The following is a 26,732-nucleotide window of genomic DNA, read 5'->3' on the forward strand; positions in this document are numbered from 1 at the left end:
CTGAAATGTTTGAGGCAAGCACGTCAGTATATTTTTTACATTTGTTATTGTAGTCTTTACAAGTTCGGCTCTTACTACCTACATACTAGGTAGCACCAAAACGGACACGGACAAGGACACAACACAGACACGTGACACGGTATCCCATGAAATTTAGGACACGGGACACGTTATTTAAATTTAATAAAATATATATTTTTTAGTTATAAACGTTCGATTTTATTTTTGTAAAAGTATTTGATATTAAATTTAAATAAGTGAAGGTAAAACTTGGCCTTGATTGGAACTCGTTTTCATTTCCCAACCAAATCCATATTCTAATCAATCTCTTTCGGCGGCTCATTTCTCGTCTAAAGAACATCATTCACCCAAAATGATGTCCAAGTACCAAGGACACGCGTAGGACACGTGCCTAAAATACCATGGACACGCGTTGGACACGTGCCCATATAAAAGTAGAAAGTTAGACACGGCTTTATAGGTGTCGGACACGTTTGGGCGTGTGTCCGACGAGTGTCGGTGTCCGACACGGTGTCGGACACGGGACGGCTGATTAAGAGAAGTGTTCGTGCTACCTAGCGTACAGATGAATACAACAACATCAATAACATCAGAGCCTTAATCCCAAAATGATTTGGGGTCGACTGACATGAATCATCATTTAGAACCGTCCATGGGTGAACGCACACCTCAAAATGTGAAAAAAATAGAAAAGGGAAAAATGAAAAACAAAAGGGAGAGCGAAACATGATACAAACTTAGTGTAAACTTATAGGTTTTAAAATCGAAGTCCAGATTTCTTTTATAAAAACTTAAAATTTAAATCGAGAATAAAGATTAAAACAATTTTGAAAATCGGAGTAAAAAATCTAAGGATTCGGAATACCTTAAAAGTAAACCAAGTAAAACATAGGAGTATAAGAAACTGGTTGGTAAAAAGTGTAATATAAGAGAGAAGAACAAATAAATTTTTTAAAAATTAAATAAAAACACTAAATATGTCAAATAACAACAAATACTAAAAATCCACAAGTATCATTTCCCTCCATTGTGCCCTCTCCGTTACCACACTCTCCTCAAGCCCCAGAAATCTCATATCGTGCCCTATCACTCTCAACCATGGCTGTCTCGATCTCCCTCTACCCCTAGAAATATTTTCTGTTCTTCAAGTCTCCAGCCTCCTAACTGGTGCGTCAATAGGTCTCCTTCTCACATGGCCAAACCATCTTAGTCGATTTTCCATCATCTTGTCCTCTATTGGAGCCACTATTACATTTTCCCTAATCACCTTATTCCTTAATCGATCTTTACTTGTATGGCCGCACATCCACCTCAACATACGCATCTCTGCCACACTCAACTTTTGAATGTAACAATGTTTCACGGACCAACACTCATAACCGTAAAGTAAGGCAGGCCTAATTGTCGTGCGATAAAATTTCCCCTTTAATCTTTGGGGCATATCTTTGTCGCATAAAAACCTTGAATCGTTCTTCTATTTCAAGCATCCTGCTTTAATTCTGTGAGCCACATCTCCGTCTAACTCCCCATCTTTTTGAATAATAGATCCTAAATATCTGAAAAAAATTGACCCCTCAACAACATGCCCATCGAAAATAATACTCCCCACCTCTGTCGATCTCGACCCCGCCACATTAGTGAACTGACACCTCAAATACTCGATCTTACTCCAGCTCAGCCTAAACCCACAAGTCTCTAAAGTATGCCTCCTTAGTTCCAACTTTCTCTCCACTTCTTCTTTTGTCTCATCAATCAATCAAGACAATATCATCAACAAACATCATACACCAAGGGAGGTCTTCCTGAATATCCATTGTCAACTCATTCATAACTATAGCAAAGAGAAAAGGACTAAGTGCGGAACCTTGATGCACTCCGATGGTAATGGGAAATTCTTCCGTTCTCCCAACATTAGTGCGAACACTTACTAGCCCCCTCAAACATGTCCTTTATGAGGTCAGTATATTTTCGAGACACACCTATTTTTCGCCAAAGACCCCCAAAATACTTCTCTCGGTACCATATCATATGCCTTTTCCAAGTCAATAAAAACCATATGAAAGTCTTTCTTCTTGTCCCGATGGTGTTCCAGCAACTGTCTCATGATAAAAATCGCATCCATAGTCGATCTCCCAAGCATAAATCCAAATTGGTTATCCGAGATGTCTACACATTTCCTAAGCCTTTGCTTGATTGTCCGCTCCCATAACTTCATCGTATGACTCATAAGTTGAATTTCCCGATAATTGAAACACTCTTGAACATCAGCTTTGTTCTTGTACAAAGGGACAAGAGTGCTTCTCCTCCAAGCTGATGACATCTTGTTGCTCCTCCAAATCTTGTTGAATTACTTAAATAGCATGGTTACCCATTCGATTCCTTTCTCTCCGAAGCACATATGAATATAATTATAAATTATTAACAACAAAATTATGAACATAAAAATATACAAAAAAAAAAACTCAAAGGACATTTTGACACAAGCCTAATAAAAAAATATTATTTTTCCTATATTATAATTTATTAACATAATTTTTAGAATATATTCACTAATTTATACCAATTTTAAAACAATCTATATTACATGTGAGACTACTTAACAAAAGGATTCTAATTTTAATAATTCATGCAATTATTTTTTATTAAATGTAAAATAAGCCTCATTAAAATATTAGTATAAATTTATAATATGCATTATTATTTGTTAATAAATTGTATAAGTGAATATAAAATGAAATTTTATCGTTGTGAATATTATAATTTGGTTGAAGAAATTAAACATTGTGTTAAATTTCACTCTACTCAAAATTACCAGGCTTAATTAATACATTTGAAATATAAGTGATCTGATTTTACCATTAACTAAAGTAAAGGAGGCTAACCAGTATTATGGCGCTTTTTAACTACTTTTTCTGTTTGTTTTTATATATATATATCATTCTCAATTATTGAGACAACTATTTATCTTAAGCTCTTTTCATAAGGAATCTAATTGTGTAATTTTTATAATTTTTAGACTAGTATATTTTTGTGAAATTTAAAGTTAAAAGAATCACCTAAAAAAACACGTCATTATATATACAAAATCGAAGGGAATATACGAAACGTGACTGAAACGAATCAAATTGAATAAGGGAAGTAAACTTGTTGAAATTTAAATACTTTTAACTAGTAGTGATCAAATACAGGTTTGGACCGAATATAAGTTTGGCTCACGTTAAATTTTTGGCCTATGGACAAGCGGGTTAGCGGATTTGGGACAGATTAATGGGCCGTGTCTTTGTAATTTTTTTAAAATGCCTTATCTATACCCGTTTCTTTAGCAGACGAAATAAAACGGGTCAGTGAACGAGACGACCCATGAACAACTCTACCTTCAACAGAAGAGTAGGGGTGTTCTTGGTCCGGGACTGGATCGGACCGGACCAAACTCTCTGGACCGAAGACCAAAGAAAGGTTAAGAGGTGAACCGAGGACCGGACCATATTAATATTGGTCCGGTCCAGTCTGGACCATAAAAACGCGTGGACCGGACCGGACCGGACCAGACCAAATATTATTGTAATTGACATGTTTTAGCATATAAAACTAGAACTCGAGAAGTTCGTAACGATCAAAATAAACAATATTTTCTTACTAGATTTAACTACATAATTACACATCTTATAATACGTGTAAACAATCCTCACTAGATGACAATTTAACACACTTTATATATTTATCATAGCAAACTTCCTGCATTGGTTAAGAAATATGCCATTTATTGTGGTAGACGTGGGATCGATTCTCCTTACATACATTAATCTACCAAAGTTGGCTGGCGTGAGTGGTAAGGGCTCTCATCTCTTAAACAAGTGGTCAGGGGTTCGATTCCTGACTCTTGCGAATGAAAAAGCCAAACTTGGGAGGGGTCAACCCATTAAATTGCCTTCGATATCCGAAGGAGATTCACCGCTTGTCGGTGGGGATCTTACAGTCAACAAAAAAAAAAATAATACGTGTAAACAAAGTAAAAAATAAAATCAATAATATTACAATTTAAAAAATTCTTTTCTTACATAACTTCGGTCCGAAAACCAAAGTAGAGTAAATAGGTGAATGTGAATGAGGCATCAAATAAAAAATTGGTCAAGTCGATCCGGATCAAATGGCATTTGATGCTCTGGTCGACCTTTGGTCCGGACCACTTAGTGAACAGCCCTACAGAAGAGGGCTTTGCTTGAATTGTTTCCCAACAATTGGAAGGAACCGCTGGACTGTGGTTGGATGGATTTACCGGCTGATCGTCTTCCGGATTTCCGAAATGAGGTAAATATTTACATAATTATCTCATACAGTAACTCTTATAGCCAATAATTTGACTAATTTGTGAAATAAATCAATATCAGTAATTCAATTAATTTCATCCATTGATTTTGAATTTCTAGTTTATGTCTATGGTGGTTTTTGCGAAATTCGATGTATGTGATGAAACAAATTATTGTTGTAGGCTATGTTACTTCTTGTACTCTACACTTGGACATGGATATGATACTTTAGAACTTCGTTCGCAGCCAAATAATGATGATTTACATAATATAGAAGTAAACGTGTCGGATACTTTTGAATTAGTTTGAGGAACATAAAGCTGTAGGCCAAATTTCATAATTCGCTGTGACTGCAAAAAATTACGGTCTAACATAGGCGAAAATTCAGTCTTGGATGAATCAAGTTATAGGTGTGGAATGTGACATGATGTCGGAGTCTATTGTACTATTTTACAGTGACCATTATCAAGCACCTGACATTCATGCTGGTGTAAAGGGACGTCTATATTCGGATAGACTGAGTCTGAGAGTACCCTTGAATCGCTCGTATGCCAGTCCAATTGCCTTTGTGAACGTAGTACATTGGCACACAGTGAGTGACAACCAATATGGCTCATATAGTTTGTCATATCGTATGCTGAATGCTGATGATGTTAGATTGACATGGTGAGACGGTAAAATAAGATTAGTTTAAGAGAAGACGAGAACTAGAGCTCATCTTGAAGTCATTTGACAGTTTCTCTGCTGACTGTAGCTCTACCTAGCAAGATTGAAAGTTGCTTGATATGGGTGTTTGTCAAGTGTTTATCTGAGTGTTGAGTGTGAGACGTAGGTATTAATACAGAGTAGAACAAAAGGGTCCGAGCAACATAGGTGTTAGTTGTGGAGACTTCTGGCATCCACCAGGTTACATTCTGGCCTTGCAACAGGTAGCCAACTAGCCATTGAGCAGTAATATTACTATTTTGAATTTGAGGGAAATGACCAAAGAACAAGGCACATATGTTAATTATAGACAGGTGGTAGAGTGATCTCCGGCCATGGATCCAGATTAAGCTATTAGCTATATGTATAAGTACAAACAGACGAGATAAGATTGAGACGGAGATAATGAAGCAAAAGCTAGAATATGATGAACCACCTCTGCAATCAATTGGTGAGAGACTAGGATTCTTTTGAGCTATTGAGATGCTCACCTCTTCTAGACCTATGCTCTCACCTTAGTCACATTTTGGTAATTGTCAATGCTCAAAGTTGGACACAGAAATGAAGCTACAAGCAATTGGGTAGCGACATACAATTTTTTTTATTTTTTTTGCGGTAACATACATAATTATTTTGGTTAACCTCACATCACATGTATATAATAATGACAATACCCTCTACTGATGCTGGCAAAATACCTATTAGTGTCGAGGTTTCTTCCAAGCCTGGGGTATGATACCTAGAGAGGTCTCATAAAACCTATCATGAGTGTCTTGAATGAGCCGGAACCAAGCATGTCTCCAAGATCTTTTGATAACCAAACTCCCACAAACTCCCCAAAATCCTATGATAAAGCCAAGCACTACACTTATGTACAACCCCAGGAACAAGTCATAGTTCTCATGCTTTTCTTGGACACTAGAACTGTTATTTCCGATAGGTGCATTGAGTTCTGCTTGATCTCTAGGACACTTTAGAAGTGGGGCGCCACAGAGTCCAGGGTTTCTCGTATATGATGAAGCATCGAAGCTCTGCAACTGAGTGCCAATTGGGATTTTTCCCGAGAGATTGTTGTTCGATAAATCCAAGATTGCTAGAGAGCTTAGTTTGGCGAGACTGTCAGGAATTGTTCCTGTTAGATGGTTCCCTGATAAATCAAGAAGCTCTAAATTTGTCAGCTGACCAATTTCTGATGAGACACTTCCACTCATATTGTTATTTGACAAGTCTAGGGATACCAGTCCTGTGAGATTAAAAATTCCATCTGGGATTTCTCCACTCAACTCATTAAAAGAAAAATCTATTGATTTAACATAGCTCAATGAATCTACAAAGCCCAATGAATCTTTAAACTTCTGTTCTTCCCCTTTCCATGTAACAATTGCAGTTTCACCTTCTTCAATTAAACCCTCACCCTTAAAAAGAGTAGAACCTTGAGCAAAATATAGCCCTGTACTTGTATTTGCCGTTATATTACTTATACATTTTGGAATCACTCCTAAGATGTGATTCTTAGCAAAGTCTAATATTTGAAGATTTGAGAGTTGGCACAAGCTTGCAGGTATCTCCCCAAGAAAATTGTTTCTTCGTAGGATGAGAACACCTAGAAATTGAACATTGCCTATCCACTGTGGTACGTTTCCAGTAAGGTAGCGTTTGGAAACACGGAATTGATTTCGTTTTCATGATTTCAATTGTAGAAATTCAAATGTTTGAATTCAATTCCAATTCCAATTCCAAAATTGCGTTTGGGAAACCCATAGAATTGGAATTGGAATTGGAATTAAACTTGGGCGAGACGGATATGGCTCGAGGTCGTTGCATGTTTTATATTTGAAAAAATTAAATATTGTCTCGAAAAATATTTGCGATCGGAAAAAATATCATAAATAAAAATATTTTGATGAAATTTTCATCACAAAATAAAACGTAAGAAGGGATGGAATTGAAATGACTACCATATGGTAGACATTTGAGAACCTCAAATTTTAACTAGCTTGGAATTGATAAGGAATAGAGTCAATTCCAATTCCAAATTCTAGGCGTTCCCAAACATTTGAAATATCTCAATTCCGGAATTCAATTCCAATTCAAGGTTCCCAAACATAGCAAGGGATGTGCAATTCTCCAGTGAAGCCGGGATCGGTCCAGAAAAGCTATTATTATGTAGGTGTAAGTACTGAAGGTTCTTCAAGGTACCAATGGATTTCGGTATACTTCCATAAAATCTGTTGTTTTCCAGGTGTAGACTGCTTAAAGCAACAAATTTCATCCAACAATCTGGAAGCTTTCCAGACAAGAAGTTGTTCGACAAGTCAACCTCGATAAAATACTTGGGGTTTTAGGACAAAAGAAATAGGAGGAGTCGAGAGAACCTGTTGTCATTAAGGTATAATGCGAGAAGCTCTTGTGAACCACGACGGTATAGCACCCTCAAATAAATTTGAACTCAAGTCTACTGTCGGCCAAGAGTAATTTTTATTTGCCAAAGGCGGAATCAACCCAGAAAACTGGTTATGAGACATATTCAAGTAATTCAGTTTGAATGGCAATGAGTTCCAGAAAGAAACATGAATGATGCCTGACATTTCAGCATTGGATACATCAAGGCATGCTAAATTGCTTTGCATAGAAAGCCAATTCGGAAAAGAAGGGCCTAACTTGCAGGATCTCAAATTGATGGCATCTAGCTGAAATGGAGGAATCCAGCTCGCATCAATGTCTATCACCAATCTTGGGTTATTCGATAAATACAATTCGCGCAATTTTGAAAGGTTTAAAAAGTGAGTATGAATAAGAGTATCTTCCAAAGAGTTGGAAGAAATGTCCAATTTCTCTCTCTAGCATAGTAAGTTGTCCTATACCTTTACTAATCTTGCTGATCTGGTTACCGCCAAGGTATAGTTCCCTCAGCATCGTCAATGAGCTGATATTGTCAGGAATGGTACCATAGAAGTGATTCTGACTCAAATCTAGTGTCAAAAGTGTTGAGTATTCACAGCTAGATAAAGCTCGAATGGCATTTGTTATCTCATCGGTGAAGTTATTATTGGAAAGAGAAAGGTATGAAAGGGAGTCCATACTTCCAAACTCAATCGGTATGTGCCTTCTAGATTATTGTTAGAAAGGTCAAGATGTGAAAGATGATGTAGGTTCCCGAATCTATATATATATATAAAAGAGAGTTTTTTCGAGCGATCTGAGAGCGTCCACATCATCAAAAATCAATTTAGGAAAGTATAATTTTTGATGTAAATAATAAAGTGGAAAATCTTTTAATTATTATAATATGTATATTTCCTAAATTATATTCAAGTGATATTTCCAATTTTTATATCAAACTTTTACATTTCATTTGGCAAAAAAATATCGTTAAAAAAATTATGAAAATAATATAATTAGCTTTGTGTTAAAAAATGCTATCATTAGAGTATAAATTTCATATTATTTGCACATGTTAAAGATGGTGTACTTCTTAATACGTAAAATTGTATAATTATTAGTATGTTTTGTCCCACATTGGAAAATAAGTAGGTGTGGTGAATATACTACATATAAATAGTAGAATTGTCCCACATCGAAAGATTAGTATAAGGTGATGTGATCCTATGATTATAAATAGGATGCATATTTGGAACTTATGTATCCACCAAAATTTGTTGAGTCTCATAAATATTGTTTTAAAGAGCTCTTAAGATTTTCTATCGTTATCTACGATATGATATAAAAATAAAGTGGAAATCGTTGGGAATTACTCGGGAAAGAGTTAAGAATATGAACAAGAAAATCAAAAAATAACTAAAGGTTGAACAAGAAAATCAAAAAATAAAAGGTTTAACTAATGGTAGTCTCCTGACACAATACAAAACTAAAGATTTTACTAATGGTTGTCTTCTTAATGCAGTAATAGAGCTTTAATGAGTTGTTATATGTACGATGTAGAGATCCATATCTAATGATCGAGACTAAGTGGTTTTTACCTTCAAAGAAAAATAATATGTTTACAATAGTGGTTTTTTAAGAAGAGACATGTATTTCTTGGTATGTTATATCTTTCACATTGAAAAATAATGTAGGCATTATGAACATACTACGTCTAAATAATTAAATTATGTATCTCACATTGAAATAATAGTATACGGTAGGGTGATTCTATAAATATAAAAAGGAGGCATCCTTTAAACTTAGGTATTAATCCAAAAATTTTTTGATATAAAAGATATAGACTTTTTAGTATGTTATATGTCTCACATTGAAAAATAATGTAGGTGTGGTGAATATATTATGTATAAATAATAGAAATGTCCCATATATATACATTTTCTATATATATTAAAGTGATGTTTATTATTTGTTATAAAAAGTTTATATTTCATTTGAAAAAAAATATCGTATGAAAATTATATAATTAGATTGTGACAAAAAAATGCTATCATTAGAGTGTATATTGTATTGTATTGTATTTTCTCATTATTAAATCGGGTTGATCTCAAAGTAGGTACAAAAAAAAATGGTGTACTTAGTAGTTAGTATGTTATTTGTCCTACATTGAAAAGTAACGTAAGTGTGGTGAATATACTATGTATAAATATTAAAATTGTCCCACATCGGAAGATTACCATAAGGCATGGTGATCTTATGATTATAAATAGAAGTCATAACCCAAAATCTTTTGATTCCCTTAAGTATTGTCAGAGATAACTCTTAAAAGAGTTTATATTACTGTTTCTACAATAATGATTTCTAAACTAAGTTAATGTTTGAAATATCTTTTAGTTATTTTCTTATTTTATATTCAAGTGATGTTTCTAATTTTCATATAAAAACTTTTAAATTTCATTTGACAAAATAATGTCGGTAAAAAAATTATGAAAATAATATTATTAGATTCATGGTAAGAAATGCTATCATTAGAGTATATATAGATTTCATATAATTTGCACATATTAAAGATGGTGTATTTCATAGTATGTTATATCTCCCACATTGAAAAATAATATAGGTGTGATAAATATACTACATATAAAAAATAGAATTTTCCCACATCAAAATATAGCATAAGGTGGGTGATTCTATGAGCATCCTTGTAACTTAGGCATCAACCCAAAATCTTTTGAGTCGCTTAAGTATTGTCTTCGAGAGCCCTTAAAAGTTTATATCATTATATTTTCTACCTATAGAATTTATATGTCCCATATTGAAAAATAATGTAGGTGTGGTAAATCCGTAAATATACAATGTTTAAATAATATGATTAGAATTGTGTTAAAAAAATATTCTATCATTAGAGTATAGGTTCTTATCATTTGCACATATTTTAATTATGATAAAAAAAATAGAAAACAAACGTCAATGGTAGCATGTGTAATCTATCAAAGTTCAAGGTTACCATGAGAAATTTCCAATATTATAATGATATAGTTAATTAAATTTGCATTTAAAAGAGAGATATCCGTACCAATAAAACAATAAAGGGGGTATTATTTTTTAATTGTTATTTTATTGTCACGCCATCAAACTTAACGTCCATTTAACAGCCTTTACATTAGAGGGTACCATGGGCAAAAAAATGGAACCTCAAGGGTACCATGGGCAGATTTTTAAAAGAAGGGGTAACATGGAAAATCTAACAAAACTAAGGGGTACTACGGGAAATTTCCGTATCTCAATTATTTTAATTTTTTTTTAGAAGAAAACAACGTACAAATATTAATGGAGAGTACTTGATCATATTATTAAATTTAAATATAACTATTAAATATAATGAGTAGCAATTGTCTGTATTCGGTATTCGAGATCTGGTTGGATGTCGAACTAAGTGCAAAAAAGATGGTGTAATTCTGAGTATGTTATTTGTCCCACATTGAAAAATAATGCAGGTTTGATAAATATATATTACGTATAAATATTAGAATTGTCCCACATCAGAAAAAAAATCCAATTTTTGTGAATATATTACTTATAAATAGTAGAATTGTCCCACATCGAAAGATTAATATAAGGTAGGGTGATTATATAATTATAAATAAGAGTTAACCCACGTATATATTAATCTTTTTTTTTTTGAAAGAGATATTTTAATAATATGTAAACAAATCATTAGACATATAATGTAAACATTAAACGCTTATAACGTTTTTTTTTGCATTATAAATAAGTTAATTATCCCGTTGCAACGCACGGGCATTCAAACTAGTTCATATGGAACGGAACCCTTTAGTTGATTATAAGAAAGGTCAAGATAAGAAAGATGGTGTAGTTTCGAGAAATCATTCGGAACGGGACCTTCTAGTTGATTACTAGAAAGGCCAAGATGTGAAAGATGGTGTAGTTTCCCGAATTCATTTGGAACGGAACCTTTTAGTTGATTATAAGAAAGGTCAAGATAAGAAAGATGGTGTAGGTTCGATAAATCATTCGGAACGGGACCTTCTAGTTGATTCGGAACGGGACCTTCTAGTTGATTATAAGAGAGGTCAAGATGAGATAGAGGGTGTAGATGCGAAAGCCACTTCAAATTTTGCATATGATAAGAATAAGAATCATTTCCAGAAGAAATATTCATATTAATTTGTGTAGTCTCAAAGGCATATCCTAAATTAAGATACTCTAGGTTTGTAAGTGAACCTAGAAAACTAGGAATAGGCGGAGTAAAATAATTGAAGCTGAGGTCCAAATGTCTCAAATGCTCTAACTCGCTAAGGAAAGGACTCAATATACCTTCTATACAAGCACTAACTTCAGAACCTTGAAGGCGGAGCATAGTAACATGACCTGTATAGTTACTGCAACGGACTCCATGCCACTGACAGCAATCAGTATCATCCTTCCAAGAAGCGAGAAGCCCACAATAATCTTGGGTGATGCCATCTTTGAACTGGAGCAGGGCATTCCTCTCTCTGTCAAAGCACCTAACACTACTGGTTTCGCTATTACTGAGGCCGGAGTGGCATAAGTGGCAAGTCAGTATTAGCCATGGTAGGACAGCGGTGATCAAGTGATGGCAGATATTCATGTGAAAATATCGAGATAAGTTGCTACTGAATTTGTTAAGGAGTAAGTATTAACCATATATCTTCCATATCAAGAAAATCAATCAAGGATGCACAATCTTAGTAAATATAGAATGATTGTATAGTGTAATATTCTAATATGAAGAGGCTCATATTATTTGCCTCAAATAGCTAATCTAGGACTACTATATAAACTGTACCATTTGCACATTCTCAATACAACTTTCATTTATACATTCACCTACTGTCTCTTGTCTTACATGGTATCAAAGAGCTCCAAACGATCCACAAAACACCTCCTTCAACCCAGAAAAACAACCTTCAAACGCCACACCTACACTCAACCCAAACCCGCCTCCACCATGACCAACACTCAAGAAACTGTCGTCGTACCCAACCCTCACGAAACAGCCACACCTCTTACCTCCCTGAATTTGAATCACTGCGTAAAACTCACGCCGACGAACTACACGTCCTGGTATTTCCAATTAACTAACATTTTCTTTGGCTTTAGTTTGCTTGGTTTCCTTGACGGATCTCATCCGGCACCATCACCAACCATTGTAGGTGATGACAAAACCGAAAAACCCAACCCCTCGTACTTTACATGGCTTAAACAAGACGGGTTGATATTGGGTGCTCTTATGGGCACTCTTACATCAACCGTCCAAGCCCTTATCATCCGCGCAAAAACCTCAAAAGAAGCGTGGGATATCCTTGCACGCACCTACGCCAACCCTTCTCGTGCTCATATTTTGCAATTAAAAGACCGTCTTGATTCGATTGTCAAAACCTCCGATCAATCGATAGCCGATTACATGAACACCTTCAAGGCATGTGTCGATCAACTTGCCTTGATGGGTAAAATTATCGACCCCGAAGATGTCATATCAAAAGTCCTTCGAGGTCTTGATTACAAAACCTTCAAACCAGTGATAGACACGGTTCGTGCCCGTGATAACCCGATAACATTTGAAGCATTGCACGAAAAACTCCTTCAACATGAATTATTGATCAAACAACAACCTGAAACTGACATGTTCAACCCCTCTGTCCATGCCGCCTATCGCCAAAATCGTGGCTACTATGGCAACCAGAGACAAACCTATTCGACCCACCACACCTCAAACCAACGATACCAACCCAACACCACCACTCCCTACACCAATTCGGCCACCCAACAGCAACCCGCACACACCACCAACCCAAACCCACGGCCCTTCAAAGGTCGCTGCCAGTGGTGCCGTCAAGTGGGTCACGTCATAGCCGATTGCCCTCTCTTTAGGAAGTTGTTTCCTAACATAGTTTTTCCAGAACCTCCCACCCGCCACCATCAACAACCCCACGCTCATACCGCCACCTCTGCCGTGACCAACCCCAACCCAAACCCTAACTACCTCCTTGACAGTGGGGCATCAAACCACGTCACTCATGACCTAGACACCTTAGCCTTTCACTCGCCCTACTTCGGTCAGGATGACCTTATCATTGGCGATGGTTCCGGCCTTGACATCGCTAATATAGGTAAATTTAAATTATCTTCTCTTCAATTAAATAATGTGTTACACGTTCCGAAAATTTCGCGTAATATTTTATCTATCTCGCAATTATGTCGAGACAATAATGCATACGTTGTTTTCTCATCCAATTCTTTTTATATTAAGGACATGTTGACGGGATCGACGATACTCCAGGGCCGAGCTAAGGATGGAATTTATGAATTGAGCCCGTCGCAACCAACCGCATATGTTATGAAGAAAGGCTCATCACCTATCTCGTTGCACCATAAATTAGGTCACCCGACCATTGATGTAATGAGACTAATGAATAAAAATTTACCATTTGTTATTTCCAATTTTTCATCTTGTGATTCGTGCAATATTAGCAAAAGTACAAAATTACCGTTTACGACCTCATCATTTCAAACCAATGCACCACTCGAACTAATTTACTCGGATTTGTGGACTAGTCCCGTCTACTCTCATGACCACTACAAATATTATGTTATATTTGTTGACCATTTCAGTAAATACATATGGCTATTTCCACTTAAACGAAAATCCGACACAACACAAGTTTTTATTAGATTCAAAGCCCTTGTCGAGAAATATTTTCAAAAACCGATAAGACAATTCTTTTCCGATAATGGTGGAGAATTCCAAAAATTGACTAACACCCTACTTGACAATGGCATTAGTCATTTTACGTCTCCCCCGCATACCCCAGAACATAATGGATATGCCGAACGGAGACATCGTCATATTGTCGAAACAGGCCTAACACTTCTAGCCCATGCCAAATTACCAACTACTCTTTGGCCCTTCGCTTTTAGCACCGCTACATATCTCATTAACCGTTTACCTACGAAAACATTACAAGGTCAAACCCCGTATTTCAAAATGCACAATCGACCGCCTAATTATACAAAATTACATAATTTTGGATGCCTATGCTACCCATGGCTCCGACCATATACCAAACACAAACTAGATTATCGTTCCATACCTTGCATTTTTGTTGGATATTCATCAACTCAAAGCGCCTTTCATTGTCTTGAACCAAAAACGAAACGCATATACACCTCGAGACATGTTAAATTTATCGAAGATGATTTTCCTTACACACGTCTTCTCGAAACTGCCTCTCCTACCAATTCAAGCACCGATCCTAATGATTGGTGCCCTCTCGTCATTCCCTTACTATCATCTACTACCACTCCTCCACCATCAACCACTTCGAACCCCCCTCCTCCTCATCAATCCCGCAATCCAATCACCCAAGTCTACCAACGACGCAAGCCTACCTCCACACCCGGTTCATCTACTGCCGCCTCAACCCCTTCGAACCCCTCACCCGAGCCTGAAACCACACCAACGGAAACCACACCAACGGAAACCTCTGAACAATCCACCTCTAACACGCCTATTACCCAACCATCAACTAACTTAAACCCCTCCAACCCATTACCTGACAAAGTAGTAACTCGCTTAGCTAACAATATTAGAAAACCCAATCCAAGATATGCAAACCTTGCTCACACTTCCGCCTCACCACACTCTCTCCCTACCACCGTCAAACAAGCTCTCATTTCTCCTCAATGGCGAACCGCTATGCAAGATGAATTTGATGCCCTTGAACGAAACCTCACGTGGACACTAGTTCCCAAACAATCGTCCCAAAATATTATTGGATGCAAGTGGGTCTATCGGATTAAATACAATCCCGATGGCTCTCTCAAGCAACACAAGGCTCGCCTTGTTGCAAAAGGCTTCCACCAAAGACCCGGAATCGATTATACAGAAACCTTTAGCCCGGTTGTCAAACCAACCACTGTTCGTTTAATTTTATCGTTAGCAGTTAGCAACTCATGGCATCTGCGACAACTTGATGTCAACAATGCCTTCCTTCAAGGGACACTCAATGACAATGTCTTTATGAGTCAACCACAAGGCTTTGTGGACAGCTCAAAATCTGATTATGTTTGTAAGTTAAACAAAGCTATTTACGGCCTCAAACAAGCTCCACGCGCCTGGTATACGGAACTAAAAACATATCTTACTCAATACGGTTTTAAGCAATCAATCTCGGACTCTTCACTCTTTATTTACAACACCAAAACCACTCGTATCTTCATGCTAATTTACGTTGACGATATTATTATTACCGGTCCAAATCAAACCCATTTGCAAAGCTTCATAGACAATTTATCTAATCGATTCTCTTTAAAAGACCTAGGACCGTTATCTTATTTTCTCGGAATTGAAGTCACACCAAATAAACTTGGCCTTCATTTAAACCAATCCAAATACATACATGATTTGCTCACCAAATACAACATGTCTAATGCAAAACCAATTAGCACTCCGATAACACCTGACATACATCTTGTCCGAGAAGACAACAAATCTATTCATAATCACTCGGACTATCGCGCCATTGTAGGCAGCCTACAATACCTGTCCCTAACTCGACCTGATATTGCCTTTACAATCAACCGACTAGCGCAATTTCTACATCACCCCACCATTACACACTGGTCGGCACTCAAACGTCTACTTCGCTACCTTCAAGGAACTCAACATCACGGCATTCAACTCTATTCTAACAATCCATTATGTCTCCACGCATTCTGTGACGCCGACTTCGCAGGAGACAAAGACAACTACATCTCGACTACTGGGTATATTCTCTACCTTGGTCGAAACCCAATATCCTGGTCCTCCAAAAAACAACGTGGTCTTGCCCTATCTACAACGGAGGCCGAATTTCGTGCAGTTGCATCAGTTACCACTGAAACACTCTGGCTTCGGAATCTTCTCACTGAGCTACATATCACCATTACCAAGCCACCAGCTATCTACTGTGACAACATGTCGGCTACTCTATATGCTAAAAATCCAGTCTTTCACTCAAGAATGAAGCACATGGCACTTTCCTTTCACTTTGTTCGCGAGCAGCTTCAACTTGGCCACATCCGCATTCAGCATGTTGCTAGCAAAGATCAATTGGCGGATGCCCTCACCAAACCTCTACTCAAGCATCGATTTCATGATCTACGAGACAAGATTGGACTTCTTCCCTCAACGTCCATCTTGCGGGGGCGTATTAACCATATATCTTCCATATCAAGTGATGGGGCATATTCTGCACCGCTGACCAAGTCAACGTATTGAGCAAGGTCAAAGACATCCACAGCGAGTCAACGACTTGGACAACCTAGCCGATGCAGCCCATCGGCCTGTCAGCCTGGGTCTCGGCATGGCAACCTGCCAGCCGGGACACATACCCGCGTACTCACATCCAAGACCCCTCGGCGGTGAGTCAACAGGGCCCGCCGGCCTGTCATAGGTCCCTCGGCCGAGGGGTAGATCAGTCTTTCCACCTGCTAGCCACTTGGCCACTTGGCCACTACGTGACAAAAGGTGAAAGCCTATAAATACTCCTCAACCTTCATTGAGGAAGGGATCCAACTAATCCACAACTAAACCTAAATACACTATTCATCTGGTATTATCTTCCTTATCTCTCTACAATATACATTCAGTCAAATAACAACTTATCCCTTAAGTTTACTGACTTGAGCGTCGGAGTGAGTACGCTTGGCACAAAGCCAAGCCCTCAGTTCGTTCATTGTTGCAGGAGAGGCCGAGAGGAACGATTAAGACCAAAGGAGAATCTAACTCAAGACATCATTCAACAAGCCACGGGTGGTAACTATACTTGCTCTGGAATTACACCCGGAACAATTGGCGCCGTCTGTGGGGAATCGCTACTAGAAGCTAGTCACATTCATTCCCAAACAAAAAAAAAAAAAACAACAAAAACCCACCCAAAAAGCTAAGAAGATGTCGAAACAACAAGACGCAGTCGTGACCGACGAAACCCCATTCCACCAGGATGATACCTTCAACAATTCTCGAGGAGTCGTGCGGCCCTCCACCGGCGGGAGTAATCCAACCGGAGTTCGGGATGCCAATAATGCCGGACACGCCGCCAAACCAACCAGGTCACCATCATGGGACATGTGGTTGACATAGCAAAACCGAAAATGGTCCTGGACTTAATTAGTAATACGCCCGCTCACACTGTCACGCCGACAAGAGCGGCGGAAACCGTCCAGGAGACCAGGGCCCAAAATGTGACTCCGAGAAATTTGAACGGAGCGCTAGGAGAAGCTGACCCAACCAAGTCGCCGGGGGAGCCCAAAGTGGGCGTGGTAGACCTAAGTCCTTCCCGCACTCATGGGAGGACAGCGTCCCCGCAACACGAACGAGGCTTACCCCAAAGGAACCAGAGGAGTCCGACTCAGCAGAGTTGGAGAAGAAGTCCGAGTCGAAGAAGGAGTCCTCCCCGCTACGAGGAGAGGAGCCGGATTAGGAATGCGAGGAGCCGATCGCCGCGTGTCGTTCGACACATGGTCAGACAGCCCCTCAACGCCTACGTCCTAGAAGTCCAGGTGCCAACTAAGCTCAAGTTGCCACCCCTATCGTACAAAGGAGATAGTGATCCAGCCGACCACGCCGAGGCTTTTGAGTCTTACATGTCGGTATGGGAGCAACCCGATGAGGTCTGGTGCCGAGTCTTCCCAACAACTTTGCATGGGATGGCTCAAAGTTGGTATAAGGGGCTTCCCGACGGCTCGGTATACTATTACGCCGACCTAAGAGACGCCTTTCTAGCCCAGTACTCTTGCAACAAGAGAAGGGCCGTGGAGACATCGGACCTCCTAACTATCAAACAGGAGGGGGGCGAGTCTCTACGAAGCTATGTGAAGAGGTTCGACGGAAAGGTCCAGCAGATTCGAGAAATTAATCCCGAATTGGCGGCCTTCGCGCTGATGAAGGGCCTCCCAAGGGGAGACTTAAAAAATGAGCTCATCAAGTGCGGATGACTGAACTTGGACGCCGCTAGAAAGATGGCCGACCAGGCCATCAAGGTAGAAGACTATCACAAGACTTGGGTAGGCCCCAGCGAGGCCGAGCACTCAGAAAAGAAGAGCCGCCGGGAGGACAACCCGGATGAAAGACGCCGTGACAACAACGGGTCACGGTCCGATGAAAGACGCCGTGACAATAATAGGTCACGGCCTGACAAATCTGCCAGGAAACAGGACTCGGCGGGCGCCGAGTGGAGTTCGGGAACGTACCAACAGAGGCGGTATAACGATAAAACCCCTCTCGTCGTATCAGCCGCCGAGGTTTTCGCCCTGAGCAAAAATGAGGGCCAGAAGTGGGAGAGACCCCCCAAGCCAAAAAGTGACGGTGACACGAGCCAGTACTGTGAGTACCACGGCCACACCGGCCATTTAACCAACGACTGTCGGCATCTGAAGAATGCCATTGAAGAGCTGATCCGGAAGGGAAGCCTCGGCAAGTACGTTGTCAAAGGCCAAAAGACTGACGCCGGCAGTTCAGAGAAGAAGTCCGTCTTCGAACGGATATGAGTGATCCATGTTGTCATCGGGGGCAACGAAAACGGAGGGTCCGCTCATGGGCACAAACGACACCTGAACGAGCTATATCAAGCCATCAACTTTGTGCCCAACTCAGCGGTTCCCTCTTCCAACATCCCAAACATGACTATTGGAAGGAAGGACTACGAAGGAATCATCGCTCCTCACAGCGACCCACTTGTAGTCAATTTGGACATATCCAACCACCTGGTTAAGAGGTGCCTGATTGACACAGGCGCATACACGAACATCATGTTCAGGGAGTTCTTCCTCAGTCTCGGCCTGAAGGTCAAGGACTTAAGCCCCTGCACCCACCCACTATACGACTTCTGCGGGGCCGCCTGGTACCACTGGGGTCAATCGGACTCCGGTGACGTTCGGCTAAAAGAATGCGGCTAAAAATGTCCTAGCCGAGTTCGTGGTCATCGACGGCTCGTCCGCCTACAACGTTCTCATAGGCCGAGTCACCCTGAGTGAGGCCGACGCAGTGATGATGTCCATCCGGCCCTAACACCGATGTATGTCTCGGACAGGGGGAAGCGCATTAGCTCGTCTCCAAAGACGAGAATGATGAGGTGGTCAACGTCCGGATAGCCGCCGGAGGATGCAACATGCAATCCCTCAAAGTGGCAAAGAAGTCGAAAAAGGGAAGAGCCTATCCTTACAACGGAGGGCGACCTCATGGATGTAACTAGCCGACTAGGACGGTGTGCCTTTGATAGGCCATTAGGACGCCGGTAATCTCGGGAATACTCTATGTAGCGGCGGAGGTGTCCAAAACAACTGTGGGCACCCCGACGCATGTTTTTACCTAATGAAAAATCGTCCAAGTCTTCCATCAAAATGTTCATTTTCCCCTAGTCACTAGGAAGCAGAGACGGCTCACTTGTCATACCGACAAGAGCGGTAGTCTTTATCGCAGCTTGATGTCGGCTCACACTGTCATACCGACAAGAGCGATCTCCACGAAGAAATAGGCGCCGTCGCAGATCACCCCAAGTAGTAGACGCCACGGCGATCACCCCAAGAGGTTTGACGCCGTCGCAGTCACTCCAGTGGTAGACGCCACGGCAGATCTCCATGAAGAAATAGCGCCGTCGCAGTCACCCCAAGTAGTAGACGCCACTAGCGATCACCCCAAGAGGTTTGACGCCGTCGCAGTCACTCCAGTGGTAGACGCACACAGCGATCTCCATGAAGAAATAGGCGCCATCGTCACCCCAGTAGTAGACGCCACGGCGATCACCCCAAGAGGTTTGACGCCGTCGCAGATCACTCCAAGTGGTAGACGCGTGCGATCTCCATGAAGAAATAGCGCCGTCGATCACCCCAGTAGTAGACGCCACAGCGATCACCCCAAGAGGTTTGACGCCGTCGCAGTCACTCCAAGTTGTAGACGCCACTGCTAGCGATCTCCATGAAGAAATAGGCGCCGTCGCATCACCCCAAGTAGTAGACGCCACTAGCGATCACCCCAAGAGGTTTGACGCCGTCGCAGTCACTCTAAGTGGTAGACGCCACAGCTAGATCTCCATGAAGAAATAGGCGCGTCGCAGTCACCCCAGTAGTAGACGCCACGACGGTCACCCCAAGAGGTTTGACGCCGTCGCAGTCACTCCAAGTGGTAGACGCCACGGCTAGATCTCCATGAAGAAATAGGCGCCGTCGCAGTCACCCCAAGTAGTAGACGCCACGGCAGTCACCCCAAGAGGTTTGACGCCGTCGCAGTCACTCCAAGTGGTAGACGCCACGGCAGCCAATAACAAGAAGCAGATGCTGGCTCACACTGTCACACACCGACAAGAGCGGCAACCACCACCAAGAAGCAGACACCTCGATGGTAACGACCAGCGCAGGTGATACTCGCAAAGCGTTCAAAATGCCTCAGAAGCGTTAACACGATTGAGATACGCACTCTAGACCGCCTCGGCCAAGCCAAGGCGGAAACAAAAGAGACACTCAATTAATAACGTGAGGAGACAACCCAGACGAAGACATAGACGCTAAAGTACAATTGAGACGCTCAAATACTAGCGCAAGAAAAAGAAGTGAGGTAAAAACCTCGGCCAGGCCGGAGGCAGAAGAAACGAACTCTTATTAAAAATGTTCAACGAATTACAAGAAATTACAAGGATAAGTCAAAAGACAAAAGGCTACAGATATCATCTCCCTATGTCCGTTGTTGCTCGCCATCAGAAGCGGCAGCGGCACCTTCTTCGATGGGTAGCCCAGCAGTTCCCTTAGCAGCCTCAGCCTTAGCCTCGGCAGGCTCGGCTGCCCTTGCCCGCTCGGCTTCCTCCTTGGCCGCTTTAGCCTTCTCAGCAAGAGCTGCCTTCTCTGCAGCCACCTCCTTCTCTATCTTCGCCCTCACCGCCTCCTTGGCCTTCTCCGCCGCGGCTTTCTCCTTGGCTTCAAGCTTGTCATCAAGCAGCTTGTCATATCTGCCCCAGGGAAAGGAACCATCAAGAGGGAAGAGCTCCCCAATCACTTCCCTAGCAGCTCCTTCGGCCAAATCTCGAAATTCAGCACACATGTTAGGGAGCATGACGGTTTGGAGCATCTCAATGTCCTTCTCCTTTTGCCTGATGACGGCCTCTTTGCTCCGAATCACCTCTGCCTGGGCCTTAAATAGGTCCCTGGATTCGTTCCTCTCGCCGGAGGTAGAGGTCGGCGTGCCTCCGAACAAGTTTACACTTCTCCGCCAGCCTTCGCAGCCTTCGGTGCCCGAGCCTCGGCCTTGGCTCTCTCAAAGAAGGACCTCCTTTCGGCGTCCGGGCCGAGTTTTCTTTCGACCAAGAGCGCCTTCTCAAAGCATCTCCCCTAAGCCCGCTCATTGAGAAGATCCCGGCTTCGCCTTCGCGGCCACCTTCTTAGTGGCATTAAGCTCAAAAGCGGATTGAGCCACGGCTTTCTCCTGCTCTATGATACGAGCACCGGTGAGATCGTTCCACCTCGCCGACTCCTTGATCGGCCTCCGTGCCTTCCTCTATAAGCCGGGAGACGGAAGCCTTCGGGATGAGGAAACAGTGGTGACATTTTGATCACCACTGTAGGCGGGGAGAGGAAACCTTCCGGGATGAAGAGACAATGGTGACGTTTTGATCACCTACTGCTTGTTGGGAGAGGAAGCCTTCCGGGACGAAGAGTTCACGGTGACGTCTTGATCACCGGCCGCATGCAATCCTCCCCCTCCGCCCAACAAGAGCGGCGGACGATCGGCCGATCTACAAAATTTAAAGTAAGCATCGTATCAACATACACAGACATGCCGGAGAGCTCATCACGGCAGCGGCGCCTAAGGAAGCTAAGTCCGAGCCACATGATAGATCAATACCGTGCTTGGCCTTCTTGGCCGAAGGGCGCATTTCCTCGTCGTGGCAGGAAGCAACGGCGGCGGTAAAGGTCTGCTTTCTTTTACGGACAAGGGGCGATCCCTCCTCTTCATCGGAGTCATCCCCATTGGAGATATAAACGATCTCCACCGTCTCCTTCTGAACAGGGGGGATGGAAGGCGGAGCCGATGTCGACGCCATCACCGCCGAAGGCTTTGTTTTTCGCGTGCGGCGCGGCATGTTACTTACAACCCTCGCCTGGGCCTCCACCACATTCAAGCTTTTCAGCTGCTGATCCATAAGATCATTCGGCGACGTCCCTGCGGTCATGGGCTAGGGCCTTGGGATGCAAGTTAGCAACGGTTTTATCTTTGTGCAGCCCCATTCTCCGGAGGATATCCTCGACAGTCCCGGTCCAAAGTGGCTGCGAAAAAGACAAAGCAAGAGTTAAGTAGAAGAAATAAATCAAAGTTCGAGACACAATGAGAACGGTGATGGGCCTCACACCGACCCCACTCACCCGCGCTAGGGTAGGTATGAGGCCGACATGGCAAAGCGGCTCATCCCGAAGAATGATCTGCGTCGGGGGGATCCATCTTTTCGGCAGCCCACTCTTGTCCACCTCAAAAAGCCTCATCGCTGCCTTCTCGTCCTCCTTAAGAAGGACCTTCGGCATCCATTTTAAGCTTCTTCCGGTGACCCATCCGTCATGCTCCGCCTTAGTCTCACACCGCAAATTCACTTGGTCTTTGAAAGGAGAGGGCAGCGGATAGTCATCCAAGCACCTTAACATACACCCACCGATCTCTCCGGTCTTTGCAAGAAGTAAGTTTGTCAACAGAGACATAACCTTTCTCCGTGTGCACACTGTACCAACCGACGCGGCCGAGATTGACTACCGGAGATAATGAAGCCGGCGGAATAAATTTACCGTCGGGGCCTCCCCAAGAAGAGACAAAGCCACACAAAGCCGACTATCGTCCTCATGGCCAACGGATGCAGTTGGGCCACAGCGACGTTCATAGCCTTAATGATGGCCATGACGTACTCATTCAGCGGAAACCGGAGCCCGTACTCCAAATGTCGCATGTATACGCCGGTATGGCCCGGCGGAGGGCAACAGACGGCCTGGCCCTCCTCAGGGATAACAATCTTGTATCCCCGGCCAAAGAAGAAGTGACCCTCGAAAAATTTCTCACCGAACAAGCGGCAAACTTATGTGTCCAAGCTCGGTCAACGCGTGCCTTGCAGACGTCACCGTGATCCATAACGTACCGCCTCACCTCTTTGGGACGGGCCTCTTCAGCATCATCACCAAAATCGTCTGCGTCATCATCGACATCAGAATCATCCTCCCATTCCTCCAAAATCCGAGGATCGACTTCAGGAGAAGGAGACCTAGGGCCCCAGCACATCAAGACGCGACGGGGAACCCTCCGGCACGAAGTGCTAGTCCGGCGTCGTGAGAAGACATAATAGCAATAATTATTTAACAAAATAGAAAGTGAAGAAATTTGTCTGTTTACCTTGAAGAAAAACACTCACGGAGTAACAACTCGAAAATTAGAAGACAATGAAACCCTTGAAAGTTTAGAGGAAAATTTTGGAGAATGAAATTGGTGGCCAATTTCACGGGATAAACCGCCTATTTATAGGGAAAAGCCCATAAAGAAGGACCAATCGCGAAATGACCCATGAAGCGTCAACCAATCGGCGTACTGAGACACACGTGTCGGGCATGCAACCACGGGATGTCAATCGTTGCAACGATTAGACGTCAATCAATGCAACAGTGACCAAGCGTCTTCAACACGCCTATTCATATCTCCTTGCCTATTCACCTTCCTCAACAAATTCCCAAGCATCCGCTCTCCGCCGCCACATAATCAACCAAGCTAAGAAGCGCCGGGGGGCAATCAAAAACAACCTAAGCACACTCAATCCCGGTCTCGGCGGCGTCACTTTCTTTTCCACATCGGATGTCCTTTACACATCCATGTGGAGGGGGGATATGGTACGGCCTAAGAAAGACCAGGCCGAGGTAAAAGAAGCCGCCGCAGAAGAAGCCGATGCAGAAAATTTTCCGCAAATTACTTGCGCAGAATATACGCTCAAACGTACATCGGAGCCCATACCACGGCATAAACTACGCTGGGGGCAAATTGATGGGGCATATTCTGCACCGCTGACCAAGTCAACGTATTGAGCAAGGTCAAAGACATCCACAGCGAGTCAACGACTTGGACAACCTAGCCGATGCAGCCCATCGGCCTGTCAGCCTGGGTCTCGGCATGGCAACCTGCCAGCCGGGACACATACCCGCGTACTCACATCCAAGACCCCTCGGCGGTGAGTAGGGGTGGGCATAATCCGGTCCGGACCGGAAAAATGGACCGGTCCGGACCGGAATCTAGTGGACCGGAACCGGAATTAAAAATTCCGGTCCGGTCTCCGGTCCACCATTTTCCAAGTTTCCGGTTTTCGGTCGGTCCGTCCGGACCGTATTTTCCGATCGGACGGTTTGGACCGGAATGTCGGAATTATTGTTATTTGCCTTTTTTCTTAAAATTGTATTTTTATTCCGGTCTAAACCGGTCCAACCGGTCCGATCCGGTCCAATGGACCGGAATTTTTGAACCGGAATTTGGAAAAGTGGGTAATTCCGGTCCAACGGTTGGTCCGATCTTGGACCGGATTTTTCGGTCGGTCCGGTCCGAATTTTGTAATCCGGTCCGGTCCGGTCCATGAAATTTGTCGATCGGTTCCGGTCCAAACGGTTCCGGTCCGGTCAGTCCGGTTTTGGGACCGGTGCCCACCCTAGCGGTGAGTCAACAGGCCCTTTGTCACATGTCATAGGTCCCTCGGCCGAGGGGTAGATCGTCTTTCCACCGCTAGCCACTTGGCCACTTGGCCACTACGTGACAAAAGGTGAAAGCCTATAAATACTCCTCAACCTTCATTGAGGAAGGGATCCAACTAATCCACAACTAAACCTAAATACACTATTCATCTGGTATTATCTTCTTTATCTCTCTACAATATACATTCAGTCAAATAACAACTTATCCCTTAAGTTTACTGACTTGAGCGTCGGAGTGAGTACGCTTGGCACAAAGCCATGCCCTCAGTTCGTTCATTGTTGCAGGAGAGGCCGAGAGGAACGATTAAGACCAAAGGAGAATCTAACTCAAGACATCATTCAACAAGCCACGGGTGGTAACTATACTTGCTCTGGAATTACACCCGGAACATCAAGAAAATCAATCAAGGATGCACAATCTTAGTAAATATAGAATGATTGTATAGTGTAATATTCTAATATGAAGAGGCTCCTATTATTTGCCTCAAATAGCTAACCTAGGACTACTATATAAACTGTACCATTTGCACATTCTCAATACAACTTTCATTTATACATTCACCTACTGTCTCTTGTCTTACAGTAAGGACTGTTGATTGACAAATTGTTAAACGTGTTGTAAGATGGGCCGACGAGTAAATAATGTTACATATTAAATTATAGTAAGTCTTGATTATGAGGTAATACCTATGAGTTGACGCATGTGGTATGTTAAAGCGAGCTGGTTCATATAATCGTATTTATCATCTGCTAGTTTATTGGGGTGATGATCGACGAGTAAATAATGTCAAAATGATCATTTTCCACAGCTCCAAACCTCCACCCCACCAACACCGCAAATTTTAGGTGAGCCCTTGAGATACGGGAGTGATGATGTATGATTTATATAACAATATCTTACGAAGTGCCGATCAATGGTCATGGCCTCTATGCCGGAAAATCTGGGTCTGTGATTATGGGAGCTAATTAAAGTCTTGGTCTTCTAACTTTGCAAGTCAATAGTCAATGGATCCATTATGAGGCTGATCACTCAAACGACTAGAAAAGTCAATGGATGCATATCTGTTAATTATTGGGCATTGGCACATCGAATAGGTCTCTCTCTCCAGCGCGTCTTGTTTCAAACGGCTGTTTCTCGTCTGAAATAAGACGGGCAACATGTTGTCATTTTATAATAAAATGTTGTTATTTTCTGATAACATGTTACCATTATTTTTCACAATCATTTTCAGGGTAAAAAATGACACCTCTACTGATAACATTTTGTGAATTAAATGGTTACATTTTCTTAAAAAATGACAACATTTTATCCGTCTGACAAATAAGACCAAAAGTGTTCGTCTGAAACAAGAATTTGTGCTCTCTTAAAGATTAAAACGAGTTAAATAGTATCCCATGTGCAAAGACAAGACAAATAGTTTGATATTTACCTAGACATTCTACTTCTGTCTTTTGTATCAAATTTGATCCGTCTTTAAGTTTAAGACGAACATGCCCGTCTTAAACGCGAATTTGTATTCGCCCATAAGTTAATCTTTCTTG

General features: G+C 42.0%; 1 protein-coding gene across 1 annotated transcript; it reads right to left on the reverse strand.

Moving 5' to 3' along the window:
• Nucleotides 1-5,734: 5,734 nt before the first annotated feature.
• Nucleotides 5,735-12,088, reverse strand: LOC141620788 (receptor-like protein EIX2). The gene is made up of 5 exons (XM_074437567.1): nt 11,227-12,088; nt 7,898-7,994; nt 7,520-7,614; nt 7,088-7,353; nt 5,735-6,617 (listed from the first exon to the last, which is right to left on the reverse strand). Exons 1-5 carry the CDS (start codon nt 12,046-12,048, stop codon nt 5,735-5,737), a joined length of 2,163 nt encoding a protein of 720 aa, XP_074293668.1. The 5' UTR covers nt 12,049-12,088.
• Between the last annotated feature and the right edge of the window lie 14,644 nt (nt 12,089-26,732).

This window comes from Silene latifolia, chromosome X (assembly GCF_048544455.1).
Source record: "Silene latifolia isolate original U9 population chromosome X, ASM4854445v1, whole genome shotgun sequence".
Classification (NCBI taxonomy): Eukaryota; Viridiplantae; Streptophyta; class Magnoliopsida; order Caryophyllales; family Caryophyllaceae; genus Silene; species Silene latifolia.

Excerpts from the sequence above, each read along its gene's own strand:
- LOC141620788 (XM_074437567.1), bottom strand. The coding sequence starts at position 12,048 with ATGAATATCTGCCATCACTTGATCACCGCTGTCCTACCATGGCTAATA. Across the intron at positions 7,995-11,226 it reads GTTCCGTTCCATATGAACTA|AATCACTTCTATGGTACCAT; the intron begins GTTTGAATGCCC and ends GATTTGAGTCAG. Across the intron at positions 7,354-7,519 it reads CTGGGTTGATTCCGCCTTTG|GTTGACTTGTCGAACAACTT; the intron begins GCAAATAAAAAT and ends TATTTTATCGAG.